Consider the following 14,819-nt stretch of genomic DNA (forward strand, 5'->3'; position numbering starts at 1 on the left):
ACTGGAAATACAGAGTAAGAATGCAATGTACGAAAATTATTATTTAGATCGATCCAGGGTGCAGTGCCCCCTCAACCAGACCACTGTGCCCCCTCTGTCAAAATGTTGCATTTGAACCAATTTTTATAATTTATTTATTATCTTTTAAATGTGTTTTACTTTTTTTTGCAAGCCTAAATATTCAATTAAATTGTAAAATAAATTAAACAAATAAAGCAAATTAATCCTTAAACTATTTGGTGGAAGGTGGGGACGGGAGTTAGGCTGTCTGGCCAATTGACTGCTCTCTTCTTAATTAGAAAATTGTTTTCTGCCATGTAATTCAGTGAGAGCTCAGAGGCTCAAATGCTAAAAGAAGAAAAAGAAGGATTTTACCTGGGATAAGGATGAATGAATGATGTTAATTATGTAACTAAAAAGTGCATGCATAAGTGGAGAGATGCGGTCCTCAAGACAAAAGTTTTAACACCAGCAATCGGTGCGTTCAGTTGTTCTAATTGTGAGTATAGTGGTTTACTACCTTTTGATTAATATATATATATATATATATATATAGAGAGAGAGAGAGAGAGAGAGAGAGATATTTAAAAAAAAATTATGAATATAAGTTAAGTTGTCTTAAACATTATTTAGGTTGATGAATGGATAGAATTTCATTCATTCAAACAAACAATTTATAACAAAATTCCATCAAATTGAATTAAGTTTTATAAAAATTAAATTAATTCGTTTTATTCATTTAATTTTGTTTAAGATTACTTATCTGAAATGTGTAAATCTGAAATAAAGGTAAGTTTTTGGAGTGTGCTCTCCAGAGGATCGTTTGATGAGACATTTTATTTAAAAAAAAAAATAAATAAATTGGAGGGTGAATTTTCAGCAACATTATATCTTATGGTAAAGTGGCAAATCTGTGCCCCATTCGAAATTTCAAACGCCCCCTCGGGAAAATGTATCCTGGCTCCGACTCCGCTTACAATATCTTCAATGGCATGCACTGCATAAAGCTCCTGGTTCATATCTAATTTTCAACAAATCATGTTTTCTGAAGTTGTGTGCGTGTGCGTGTGTGTTTTCTACTAAAATTTTTGGGAAAGATTGTTCAGCTGACAAAACCAAAAAACTATCTAAAACCATAGAAACCACAGTACAACCTATTAAAGAGAATCGTTGGCATTCCCATTAAACGTTAAAGATACCACTACTGTGAATAAGGTACATTTCCTTCATGAACTGAAGCTTACCTTCGATGAATTACACTCAGTTTATAGACTTTTTCCTAAATAAATAAGCATTTGTTTCAGTTTATTTTTTATTACTGATTTAGAATCTATGCTACAACAACAACAACAAAAGAAAAAGTGGGGCAAACAAATTCAGTCTGTTTATCTTGGCATACTGCATAGCCTATTTTACAGAGTGCATAATTGCTCAAATTTTATCTTCCATTAACAATAGGATAGAATAACATTTTAATTTTTAAACTTTGTTTTTATTTTATATTATATCTGGATATTTCTGAATCAATTTCTGAATATGCTTTTTCATATATATATTATATATTTCTTATCATTTAAGGCCCAGTGATTGTACTGTCTGTTACTGAAATAACTATGTAATCTGTGAATTAAATTGAGATTTTTGTATTTCAATTTTGCCAAAAAAAATTAAGCACTGACTTTTATTTTGTCGTGACAAACGCATCCCTTTTAATGTGAGTCTGAAATGGGTTGCCAAATTGGAAGTACAACCCACATTTATTAAATCTAAGCCATCCTGTTTGACAATCACATTATTAGACAAAAGCTTCCATATCATTTTTAAACAAAATATTTATATAAAAGTACAACGTGAATATTGTACACACTTGGTAAAATGTCTAAGAAAACAGCCTGAGTAGTGATCCTTGCTGCACAACAAAGGCTTTGCCATTTCACTGGTCTATGGTACATAAAAAAGCACCAGTATAATGTAATACGAGGTGTCAATTTGTAGGTAAATCCGGAATTTACTATGGGTTTTTAAAATATGGATATTCAAATTGTGAGTAAAATTATACACTGGCGGCCAAAAGTTTGGAATAATGTACAGATTTTGCTCTTATGGAAAGAAATGTATACTTTTATTCACCAAAGTGGCATTCAGCTGATCACAATGTATAGTCAGGACATTAATAACATGAAAAATTACTATTACAATTTTAACAAAATGTTCAGAACTTCTTAAACTAATAAAATCCTCCACGTGCAGCAATGACAGCTTTGCAGATCCTTGGCATTCTAGCTGTCAGTTTGTCCAGATACTCAGGTGACATTTCACCCCACACTTCCTGTAGCACTTGCTATATATGTGGCTGTATTGTCAGGCACTTCTCACGCACCTTACAGTCTAGCTGATACCACAAAAGCTCAATGGGGTTAAGATCCGTAACACTTTTTTTTTTTTTTTTTTTTTTTTTCAGTTATCTGTTGTCCAATGTCCAGGGGTGGACTGGGAAGAAAATTCAGCCCGGGATTGTCCTTTTCTGCATATTGCTCCCTCTTCTGCATATCGCGGCGCCATTTTGTGGCATGTTCTGCATAACGCACCGGCCCATGTGGCCCCATTTCGTGGCTGGCCCACCGGGAAAAGTCCCGGTTCTCCCAATAGCCAGTCCGCCACTGCCAATGTCTGTGTTTCTTTACCCGCTCTAACCTTTTTCTTTTAGTTTTTCTGTATCAAAAGTGTCTTTCTTTGCAATCCTTCCCATAAGGCCTGCACCCCTGAGTCTTCTCTTTACTGTTGTACATGAAACTGGTGTTGAGTGGGTAGAATTCAATGAAGCTGTTCAGCTGAGGACATGTGAGGCATCTGTTTCTGAAACAGATGTACTGATGTACTTATCCTCTTGTTTATTTGTACATCTGGCCTTCCACATCTCTCTCTGTCCTTGTTAGAGCCAGTTGTCCTTTGTCTTTGAAGACTGTAGTGTACATCTTTGTATGAAATCTTCAGTTTTTTGGCAGTTTCAAGCATTGTATAGCCTTCATTCCTCAAAACAATGATTGACTGAGTTTCTAGAGAAAGCCTTTTTTTTTTTTTTAACCTAATTGACCTTAAGACATGCCTGTCTATTGCATACAGTGGCAACTCAAAAACAAACACAAAGACAATGTTAAGCATCATTTAACAAACCAAATAGCTTTCAGCAGTGTTTGATATAATGGAAGTGATTTTCTTGTACCAAATTAGCAATTTAGCATGATTACTCAATGGTAAAGTGTTGGCGTGATGGCTGATGGAAATGGGGCCTGTCTAGATTTGATCAAAAACTTCTTTTTTCAAATAGTGATAGTGCTGTTTTTACATCAGTAATGTCCTGACTATACTTTGTGATCAGTTGAATGCCACTTTGGTGAATTAAAGTACCAATTTCCTTCCAAAACAGCAAAATCTGTACATTATTCCAAACTTTTGGCTGCCAGTGTATCTGTTTTGAAAATTACTTCATTTTAGAACATAAATTACATGCTCAATTTTGGATTTTGAAGCTGTTGCGTCTTTTTAAAAAGGCATGTTGCTAATCTGTCGCTAAATAAGGAACAGTCATCCATTTCATAAATCATGTAGCTCCCATGCTCATAGCAATTGTTATCCTTAATTAGCATCCTGATAGCAACATGCATTTAAAAAACACACACACACAGTAGCTTTAAAATGAATGTTTACGGTATGGCCGGGTGTAATTTATGTTCTAAAACAAAATGTGAAAGTCTCCAATTAATTTTAACCACAGGCTTTATTTTACTTGTATATCTAAAACCATTATAAAAACCCAAAAGAAATTGCAGAGGGAACCCATTGTTTGAGAATATAATTGTCTGCTGGGTTTTTGGACAACAGCCTGAAAAACTCTAACTACTGTGTATTTCCGTCTCATAAAGAAAATTATTGTTCCCAGTACAGCTGGTATATTTAGGTCTACTTCTGACTGCAAACATTTTGTAGACTTTGCAAACCAAAGGGATCGATTTTATCTGTCAACCTGGCAACCCAGTGACATCTAGTGTGAGGTGGTACAATGAAGGGACACGATGGCTGCCTACATCAGAGTAATATGGATGAGATTGACCACATTGACAGCCCTTAATGATGATGGTTCTGCTCTCCCGAACTAGTTATTTACCAAAACAGATTAGTTCTCCTGTTTCGTCCAATTTGTAGAGATCAAGTGTTGTGTATGTAGCTGTCTGCTAGCCCCGTGCTATGATTTCACCCACATCAACTGTCTCGAATTGATATGACCGGTGAGTAACAACATGTAACGGCACACTTTTATAAATGATCCATACAAGCACTGTGAATGAAAACTAAATCAAAATAGCCTTATGAGGAAGCAGAGATGTTTAGTTTGTTTAGGTAGCTAACATTAGCAATTCGCTATTGCAGTTCAATTGCTTCCTTGATTGTTTCTGTTAAAGGTCAAAATGCCAATTGTGGGTGTAACTATCGTATTTTGCATGACGTAAATGCATCAATCATATTCTCTAAACATTTTAACCTCCAAACAGTTCGTTATCCTGCACACAATTTTAGTTATCAAGGACTTTGCATCTTGCCTTCATATAGTCCATACTTAACTGGATGTCTGCATGGCTGATGTTATTACCTTCTGACAAACTGTTGATGTGTTTCTACTTGTCTCCTTTTTTTTTTTTTTTTTTTTTTTTATAGATATTACTCATAACATGGCCATCACCCAATTTCGCCTCTTTAAAATATGCACCTGCTTGGCGTATATACTTTCATTCTTGAAAAGACTGATTTGCAGGTATGTAACTCAGTTTAACTTGAACAAATCTTGAAGTCTGACACACTAAAGATTGTCATCTTAAAGGTATAGCTCACCAAAAAAAGAACATGAAGGGAGATGTTTGGCAGAATGTTTGCCTTAGTCACTATTCACTTAAATGATGCAATGAAAGTGAATGCTGACTGAGACTATTATTTACCTTAAAGGTGCACCAAGTAAATTTTTCCTCATCAAAAAAGCTGTACTCTTTAATGAGTTGTAATTTTGAAAAATATGTAGGAAATCATGACCGTTCGCATGTAAATGAAGACTCCAGTCATATCAGTAAAGTTATAAAAGCTGTTTTATTCTACATGGAGAGGGTCCACACACGGGAGCTGCCATGTTAGATTCACATGACCAGCCAAATACTACTCAATCTCAGTAACCATTCTGTTATTTGACGCTTTTACTCACTGATTAAAGTAATCATGGCTGATTGTGAATTTTTACATTGGCATCAGTAACTGAAATCTATTGCATTTGAATGTTGCTGCATCCAGGCCACTTGGTGTCAGTGTAAGTCTAAGACGACGTGAACAAGAACCTTCTGTATTCCACGGAAGAAAGTCAGCCTGTTGTTGTTTGGATCAACATGAAGGTCAGTAAAGGATGACGGAATTTTCACTTATGGGTGAACTATCCTTTTAACACTCAAGGCTTTGGGAACACTGATAAGATATGTTAACAGAGGTGAAGGTTAAAGGAATAGCTCACCCAAAAATGACGATTCTCTCAACATTTACTCACCCTCATGCCATCCCAGATGCGTATGTCTGTCTGTCTTCTGCTGAACACAGAGATTTTTAGAAAAATATCTCCGCTCTGTTGGTCCATTCAGTGCAAGCAAATGCCCTATTGCCACCTTCTGGGCAACGAGGAGAATTTATAGTAAAAATGGACTTAATATTGATCTGTTTCTCACCCAATTCTCACCCATTTTCATTTTTGGGTGAACTATTACTGTAATTGTGTGTTTTACTCAAGTGAAGTTGTAGTAATGAATTTTTGCTGCCACATTGTGTTTTGACTTTTTTTTTTTTTTTTTTTTTTTGTTAATGTAGGACTGGAAGGTCACGCAAGCTGAGTGGGGATCAGATCACCCTCCCTACCACTATTGATTTTTCATCTGCATCAAAACAGGTTAGAGTACATCATCTCCTAGCTAGCATCATGTTGAAGACTGTGTTACATAATGTCATGAATATTGACTGCAGCGATAAGGTGGATCTCACAAAGAATTGTCTGGGTAAACAATAATGAAAATCATCCTATCCGGGCACGTATGCATTTATCTATTTTCTAAATAACAATAAATTAAATTCAGTACAAAATGTCTACCATGGTGTTTAAATATTATACAATGTAGTAATTTATAATTTTTTTTATTTTATATTACCATAGAGTGAATATTTTCTCAATGACAATTGGGGGAGGATGCTTAATTGTCATGAAAATGTCACAATGAGCCCGTTTTCGTCCACACAATAAGCAATTACATATTTGAAAAAAACCTGACAAAGAGAACAGTGTTTACATGAGATTTAATATAATCGAGTTATTCTTTTGACGTCAAACCGTGAAGAGGCATGCGCACAACACTTGTGCACATTAGAAAAGCCAGTAAGAATGGCAGTTAAAGTGTTTACATGCAACAAAATCTGGGCAATGGGCAAAAATCTCGGCGTGTCGATTTGGTTTATGCTTAAGCCATTTATGACCTTACACTCATAAAGGAAAACTTTTTATTGCATTTACATGACCATACACGTTGTCAGCTTACTGAGCATAATCGGTGTAAGAACGTGCATGGAAACATGCTCAGTAATAATGTCCACCAGAACTTAATGTGCTTCATTCATCAAGGGTAATTTTGTTTATTCAGAATGTTGTCCTATTTCTTTATGACTTGATCTTTTCACCTGTTTTTGATGGGTTTTGTGAAATTCACCCAATTACAACATTCAGAAGTTATATGCATTTGTAAAAAAAAAAAAAAAAAAATTCTCTCCCCCCAATTTGGAATGCCCAATTCCCAATGTGCTCCAAGTTCTCATGGTGGTTTGGTGACACGCCTTAATCTGGGTGGTGGAGGACGAATCTCAGTTGCCTTCGTGTCTGAGACCTTCAGTCCGTGCATTCTATCACGTGGCTTGTTGAGCACGTTACCGCGGAGACATAGCATGTGTGGAGGCTTCATGCTATTCTCTGCAGCATCCACGCACAACTCGCCACGCACCCCACCGAGAGCGAACCACATTATAGCGACCATGAGGAGGTTACCCCATGTGACTCTACCCTCCCTAACAACCGGGCCAATTTGGTTGCTTAGGAGACCTGGCTGGAGTCACTCAGCACATCCTGGATTCAAACTCGCGACTCCAGGGGTGTTAGTCGGCGTCTTTACTCGCTGAACTACCCAGGCCCCGTGCATTTTATATTCTTTATATTCAAAAGCTTTTGTACAAGTGGACAGCAATGGTTTTGAAGTCACTTCCTTGACCTCACAGTATTTATGTGGATAATTAGGTAAAATGTCATGGCCCTCAAAAGCCCCATTTTTCATCACATTTTCAAAGGGCACGTATTTGTAGGATTTCTCTCAGCCTTCAATAAAAGAGCCTTTTGAGTAGGAGCATGTCTAATTAATTGAATTATCTTGACTTTGCATAACATCTTTCAGGGATAGAAGCCATGTATAATTGTGTATCATTGAAGACGTAAAATAAGTGCTATTCCACCATCAGGCCGGACGGTTCTTGTTGTGGAATCGTGCTGTTCCATAACGATCTTGGCTTGCTGGCATGATTACGGTTTCTTTTTCCACTGTGGTGCTGCGAAATCAGGAATACAGTAGACTGACAGAGCAAGTGACCAATCGGGAGTCGCCATGTCACTACAGGTGTTCCACCATAATGTCCTGACTTGATGTTTGGCTAACCGTGCTGAGAATTCTGGGCCAGAAATGGTTTTTAATCGTACCACACCATACAGCCATACAGTGCTGCAAGAACCGTTACTCACTGTGCACAAAACCGTTCTGCCCGATGGTGGAAAGGTGGCTAATAAAGCATGAATGCTTAAGATGAAACTGGCCATATTGTTGTTAGTATTGACCTTTGATGTATTTAGACTGCAGTAATGAGTGAATGTTTGTTGTATAATTCACTGCAGCCAGAGGTTGAGGAGTGGAGCTCATGGGATGAAGAAGCTCCCACGAGTATCAAAATTGAAGGTGGTAATGGGGCAGTTCTGCCTCCACAGAATGAAGCTGAGGAGGAGGAGGAGCCAGACTACTTCAAAGACATGGCTCCCACCATCAGGAAAACACAAAAAGTAGGTATATAATTAAGGGCTTCAGCATCTGTTGCCCTTTCATTGTTTATTTCAAGCTCAGTCCTAGGTTTTCGTGTCCTAGTAATTCTCTCTTTCTTTCTTTATGCTCGTTCTGTAATAGGTATAACAAATAAAGACAGAATAATAGATAGCATGATTTTTTGTTGTTGGTTGGAGCAAGTGGAAATTGTTTCGATATGAAACAGGACTATTATAATCTAATAAGAGTGATTCAAGAAAACCTTGTTTGATTTTGTGGATAAGTCTTTGCACCTGTGGGGGAAAAAAGGGGCAAATAGTGTTTTTATTTTTTTTTTTATTTTAGTGGTATTTGTATATGTTGTATGAATAATAATATAGAAGACAAAGGTTTGCCAATATTTGCAAATATTTGCATTTTGTTCTCTTTTCAGATTGTTTTGAAGAAAAGGGAACCTCTGAACTTCTCTATGCCAGACAGTTCCTCAGGTTTCTCTAGCAGACTAGCCGCCACTCAGGACATGTCCTTCATCCAGCCCTCTGTGAGTGACTCTCATTCCCGTCTCACTTGGGCTATAATGGGCGGGTAAAAATATGGATTTTCAAATTAATCACGATCTTCATTTGAATGATCCTGATATTGAGGTGAAAAGAAGCCATGCAACTCCATAACATGTGCTCAACAAAAACACTTCTGTGAGACGCACGCGGAGCTGCCGCTATTTTTAAAGAGACAGCACTGTTTAGGACTGGGTAAAAATATAGATTTTCTGATGCATCGCAATCTGCGCTAAAATGATCTCAATACTTTTACTCTATGCGCAACCCTCTATAATGCAAGTAAATCACTCGTGTGTCTATGAATAGCCTCTGGCTGGTAAACTTTCTGATTTCACTCACCAGTGTTTGAGTAGTATAGTGGCAAATACGTTTAGCACCAAGGTCCTTTCACTTTGTGTTGAGAGTAAGTTTGGTTAAACTCGCTCTGGTGTTCAAAGAAGAGATACACAAAATCCATTTGTCATTGAATAATGTCTCTTTTAATACCTTTTCTGTTCTTTACAGTCAGTTGTTGGGGGGAAAAAAAAGAAGAAACATTTAATTCTAAGAACACGTGGATGCTCTAAAGAAACCATGCACCTCCTCTCGTTACATGCGCTCACTGGCTGATGCCGGTAATCTTAAAGAGACCTTAGCGATTTAGCACGTGTTCTACATGTCAATGTAAATACTTGTAAATTGTACAAATTATGTAAGTAAACAATGAGCATGTAACAAAAATGCAGTGTGTGAGATATATATACACGCACAACATAATAAATGCAATTTAAAGACATTTATTGATGGAAAAGCCTGAGTTTGAACTTTTTGTAAAAAATTCATGAATTGTACCTAGTAGGGTTACCTAGAAGGTTAGAAGGTCCCTTTTATAATTAAAGGAATAGTTCACCCAAAAAGAAAAATACTCATTTACTCACCCTCATGCCATCACAGATGTGTATGACTTAATTTCTTCTGCTGAACACAAAGATTTTTTGAAGAATGTCTCAGCTCTTTTGGTCCTCACAATGGAAGTATGAAACGATTTTGATGCTCCAAAAGCACAAAAAAGTAATCCATATGACTCCAGTGGCCAAATCCATATCTTTAGAAGTAATATGATAAGTGTGGATGAGAAATGGATCAATATTTAAGTCTTTTATTACTATCAGTCTCCACTTTCACGTTCTTTTATTTTTGGCGATTCACATTTTTCATGCATTTTCATCCACCTACTGGGAAGGGGAAGTTCTAGTAAAAAAAAAGGCTTAATGGTCTTTTTCTCACCTACATCTATCATATCCCTTCAGAAGACATGGATTTAAACACTGTAGTCTTATGGATTACTTTTTTGCTGCCTTTATGTACTTTCTGGAGCTTCAAATTTTGGTACCCATTCACTTGCATTGTGAGGACCAACAGAGCTTAAATATTCTTCTAAAACGGGAAATCTCTTTCAAAACCCTGCCCTTGTACCATACTGTTTTAGCTATTCTACATTTCAATCTAAATGCTTGTAAATAGTACAAATTATGCATGTAAAAAAATTTCTATGGAAAATATATATCACAGTATATATGGAATGTGTTCAATTTAAAAAAAAAAAAAGCTGAAATGTGACATGATCAAATATATAAATAGTACATTTTGAAATTATATGTGTGTGTATGTGTATATATATATATATATATATATATATATATATATATATATATATATATATATATATATATATATATATATATATAATATACATATACATATACACATATATATATATATATATATATATGTGTATATGTTAAAAGGTCCGCTGATTTGTTGCTCTCTCTCTGTGGGCTGCAGGCGGAGCTGGGCGACTTGGACACCTGGCAGGAAAACACCAATGCCTGGGAGGATGAGGCAGATGCAGCCTGGGAGGCAGAGGAAGTGCTGAGGTAGGCTGCCTTACTAACCGATTATGGGGTGGTCCTGTAAAGTGTTCATGCCTGTTGTTCAAAGTCTGATCTCCAAAAATTGTTCCTATTCCTACTCGTTTCTGTTGTCATTTAAAACAAATTTTTTGTGCATGTTCATATTGAGGGGGGCACATGACTTAAGGGAAGTCAACACATCACATCAAAGACACAAAGGCAGTCTTTGTTCCATTTGCAAGTGCTTTTTGATAACTCGCACTCAGGCTCTCACCTTCATTAAAACAAATGACAATGAAGGGCAGTCGTCATTTAGATTTCTTTTCGGTTTATATATTTGCTCTGTATGTTATCAGCACTCGAGATGTTTTAATGTGGAATATTTCTGATATGAAAAATGTATTTCAAATTAATAGGGAGTCGTCTTGCATCTTGCTTGGAGTCAGCAAAAGTCACTCGAGAAATTAATTCACACTTTGTAAGAATTTGGTGATTTTGCTCTCTTTGTTCACTAGATGGCAGTGTACAAGCACAGATTATTTCAACCTGCACTGCAATGTGCCAGACCTTGATTTAGTTTACTTGTTTTTCTATGATCTATCACATCATGTCACATCACATTTGAAAGGTCATTGATTTTTAGTGTTTTATATTAAGGTGAACATGTCTTATTAATTCAGTATTAATAATCAATTTAAAACTTCACACTCTTTGTTTCCCCCAAAACCAAAATGATAGAAGCTTATTGATTTAATGTCATAAGCATCTCTCTAAACTTACCGGTACTATAAATACAGTGAAATAGATCCTTCTCTCTGTCTCTCCTGAACACAGACAGCAGAAGCTGGCCGAGAGAGAGAGACGTGCCATGGAGCAACAGAGGAAGAAAATGGAGAAAGAGGCACAGCGAATGATAAAAAAAGAGCAGAAGATCGCTGTCAAACTTTCGTAACATTTATGCAGTGCACCAGACTCTCAAAACAACAGCCAAACAACTGTTCATTTTAAGTTTTACCTTGATTCATCCTGATCACCACATTGGTGTTTTCATCTCTTTGGGATATTTTTTTTAATCCATCAGTCGTCTTGGGGATATTTTTATTTATTGGATAGAGCACAGCAAAAAGAACATTTACTTTCATTTATAAGTCGCTGTGAATGTTCTTAAAGTGTGCTAATTAATGAATTTTTTTTTTTTTGTGTCCGTATTTATAAATATTTTGGAAATGATTGTCAAATGATTTTAGATAAGGAATTCTGTAAGATTTTTGCCTTTGTGATTTTCCTCTCTTTGTATTTTTCATCATCCCAATCTTGTAACTGCTTTAAACACTGGACTATTTCAAAATAATCAACAAATGTATGCAATTTTTGTTCTGGCTTCTAGTACGCTAATTAGCGGTAGCTAGTTCCTAGCTAGTTCCCTTACCATTAAGTTTCTCTTAATTACCTGGAAATCAAGGATTTAATTGTGAATTAAAGGCCTTATATTTCAGTCTTGATTTCTCTGAAGATGCACAGGATTTGGTTTGAACCAGAACAATGCACAGAGATCTCAGCCTAGTAAAATGCCAGTGGGAGTGGGATGTGTGTACTGGGAGAATGCTTCAAGAGAAGTAGGCTGGTTGTCATGGAAACACTGACATTTTTAAATATTCAGATTGTCTACCAAAGCATCTTTAAAGAAATAGTTCATTTCAAAAATTAAAATTGACTCATTTACTCACCCTTAGGCCATTCTAGATGTGTATGACTTTCTTCTGCTGAACTTAAATGAAGATTTTTAGAATATTTTTTTCAGCTCTTTTGGTCCATACAATGCAAGTGAATGGGTGCCAAAATTTTGAAGCTCCAAAAATTACATAAGCCAGGATAAAAGTAATCCATACGATTCCTGTGGTTAAATCAATATCTTCAGAAGCAATATGATAGGTGTGGGTGAGAAATAAATCACTTTTATATTCTTCTTGTGTTTTTGGTGATTCATATTCTTCATGCATATCGCCCCCTACTGGGCAAGGAGAAGAATTTCAAGCAAAAAAGTACTAAAATATTGATCTGTTTCTTACCATTGCATTGTATGAATCTACAGAGCTGAAATATTCTTTTAAGAATCATCATTTTTGTTCTGCTGAAGAAAGAAAGTCATACACATCTTGGATGGCATGAGGGTGAGTAAATGATGAGAGAATTGTCATTTTGGGGTGAACTATCCCTTTAATCTTTGGTAAGACTCACTGTCTGTTACCTGGAGCATTTATTAAGAGTAATTCATTCACAATGATAAACTGTGGCCCTGAACAATTTTAGATCGAAACTAACAGTCTTAATGATTTTGAGGGAGTTTTCCCCAAAATGACAATTCTGACATCATTAACTCAAACTTAAATGACTTTCTTCCATGAAACACAAAAGGAGATTTTAGGCAGAATGACAGCCTCAGTCACCAGTCACTTTTATTGTATGGAAAGTAGATGCAATGAAAGTGTATGGTGGCTGAGGCAATTAACATAGTAAAATATGTAATACAGGTTTAGAACAACATGAGGGTGAGTAAATGATGACAGAATTTAATTTTGAGTAAACTATTCCTTTAAAGAATAATTTTCCTTTAAAAAAAATATATAAATATATATATGTATATAAATGAATTACATTTATTGATACAATATTAGGGCCTATACTATTAAAATGATGATGATGATGATGGTGCTGATATTAATCCCTGCATGCAATGATAATTAAGGAACATGAAGCCATGAGAGACAGAGATGCATATAACTATGAAAAACAATAGTCATACTTTTTTATCATTTGTTTCCCAATCATGCATGCTAATTTTTTGTTAAAGTTTTTTTTTAATTGCACACTCCAGCCTTAGCTGTAATAAACATTTGAATATCTGTTCTTGTTTTATTTTTAAATGGAGACTTGAAAGTGATAGTTCACCCAAAGATGACATCATTTAGCCACCCTCTTTTTCCAAACCTACAGGACTCTCTTTCCTCTATGGAACACAAATGGTGATGCTGTGCAGCATGTTAGTCTCAGTCACCATTCACTTTCATTGCATCTTTTTCCATATAATGAAAGTGAATGGAGACTAAGGCTAACATTCTGCATGACATCCCCTTTTGTGTTCCATGAAAGGAAGTGGGTAAGTCATGATAGAAATATTATTTTTGTGTTAAATTTAATAGCTGACGTGTACAATAACTTTAGTGCCAAAGTATAGAAAAGATGTCTTTGGGTCTCTTGGAACACAGAAGCAATCTGCAATACAAGAAACTTTGTTTGACCTGCTGATATGTGTTGAATATCTGTGCTCAGACTGTTAGATGCTCAAACACAACATCATAAACCTGTCTTTGGGTTATATGTTATGATACTAACTGATTTGATGTGTGTGCATTGTTAAAGCTGTGATGTTCAAGGTCAGATGCATTGTCCCGACTGATGGAACATTCCAGCTTGGAGAAATGTGATGCCATAATCCCCATCTGCCTCAGTAACGCCCCCGGTTGACAGATTCTCCACAGTCTGACCCACTTTAATGCAGAAAATATGGAGAGAGGAAACTAAACTGACTGAATTATACATTACAAGATGTCTTCTGCAGCTCTGCGGCTCTTCATTACTCCTGACAGTGCATCTGCTTGGTTTTCTTATAAGTTGCTCTGAGCTTGTCTCTGTAATCAAGATTTCTGGAACTTGTACATTAAATAAAATGAATATAAACACAGCTTATGTAGAAATCATATTCATCAGAAAAGCACCATATACATGGATCAAATGACCTCTAAATGAGACATGTAACCATTACAGCACATCTTTTACAATATGTCGCAGATATTTCTTCATCACCTAAACCCTTTGTTTGAAACTGATCTTACTGCAAAGCCATATTTCATATTCATAAACTGTAGTGAGCATCTAGCTGGGCTAACTGTAGATAAAACAAGCAATTGCTCAGTCTTGCTATGTCATGCGTGCAGGGCGATGTCATACAATAGACTAGTCCCATATGGTAACAGATACACAGTGTGTTCAAGGCTACCCAGGGGTTCACACTTGGTTTGTAATGGTTGTTTTGGTTTCAGCTACTTCAAGTAGCAAAGTGCTGCTAGATCCATGTACTGTACTCTATATACAGGTGCATCTCAATAAATTAGAATGTCGTGGAAAAGTTCATTTATTTCAGTAATTCAACTCAAATTGTG

General features: G+C 36.0%; 1 protein-coding gene across 1 annotated transcript; it reads left to right on the top strand.

Moving 5' to 3' along the window:
- Positions 1-4,041: 4,041 nt before the first annotated feature.
- On the top strand, positions 4,042-13,502 carry LOC127452512 (receptor-binding cancer antigen expressed on SiSo cells-like). The gene is made up of 7 exons (XM_051718004.1): positions 4,042-4,286; positions 4,714-4,810; positions 5,896-5,974; positions 8,006-8,167; positions 8,581-8,688; positions 10,532-10,623; positions 11,434-13,502. Exons 1-7 carry the CDS (start codon positions 4,280-4,282, stop codon positions 11,549-11,551), a joined length of 663 nt encoding a protein of 220 aa, XP_051573964.1. The 5' UTR covers positions 4,042-4,279; the 3' UTR covers positions 11,552-13,502.
- The last annotated feature ends 1,317 nt before the right edge of the window (positions 13,503-14,819 follow it).

Source organism: Myxocyprinus asiaticus, chromosome 15, assembly GCF_019703515.2.
Source record: "Myxocyprinus asiaticus isolate MX2 ecotype Aquarium Trade chromosome 15, UBuf_Myxa_2, whole genome shotgun sequence".
Classification (NCBI taxonomy): Eukaryota; Metazoa; Chordata; class Actinopteri; order Cypriniformes; family Catostomidae; genus Myxocyprinus; species Myxocyprinus asiaticus.

Excerpts from the sequence above, each read along its gene's own strand:
- LOC127452512 (XM_051718004.1), top strand. Across the intron at positions 5,975-8,005 it reads TTTCATCTGCATCAAAACAG|CCAGAGGTTGAGGAGTGGAG; the intron begins GTTAGAGTACAT and ends AATTCACTGCAG. Across the intron at positions 8,689-10,531 it reads TGTCCTTCATCCAGCCCTCT|GCGGAGCTGGGCGACTTGGA; the intron begins GTGAGTGACTCT and ends TGTGGGCTGCAG.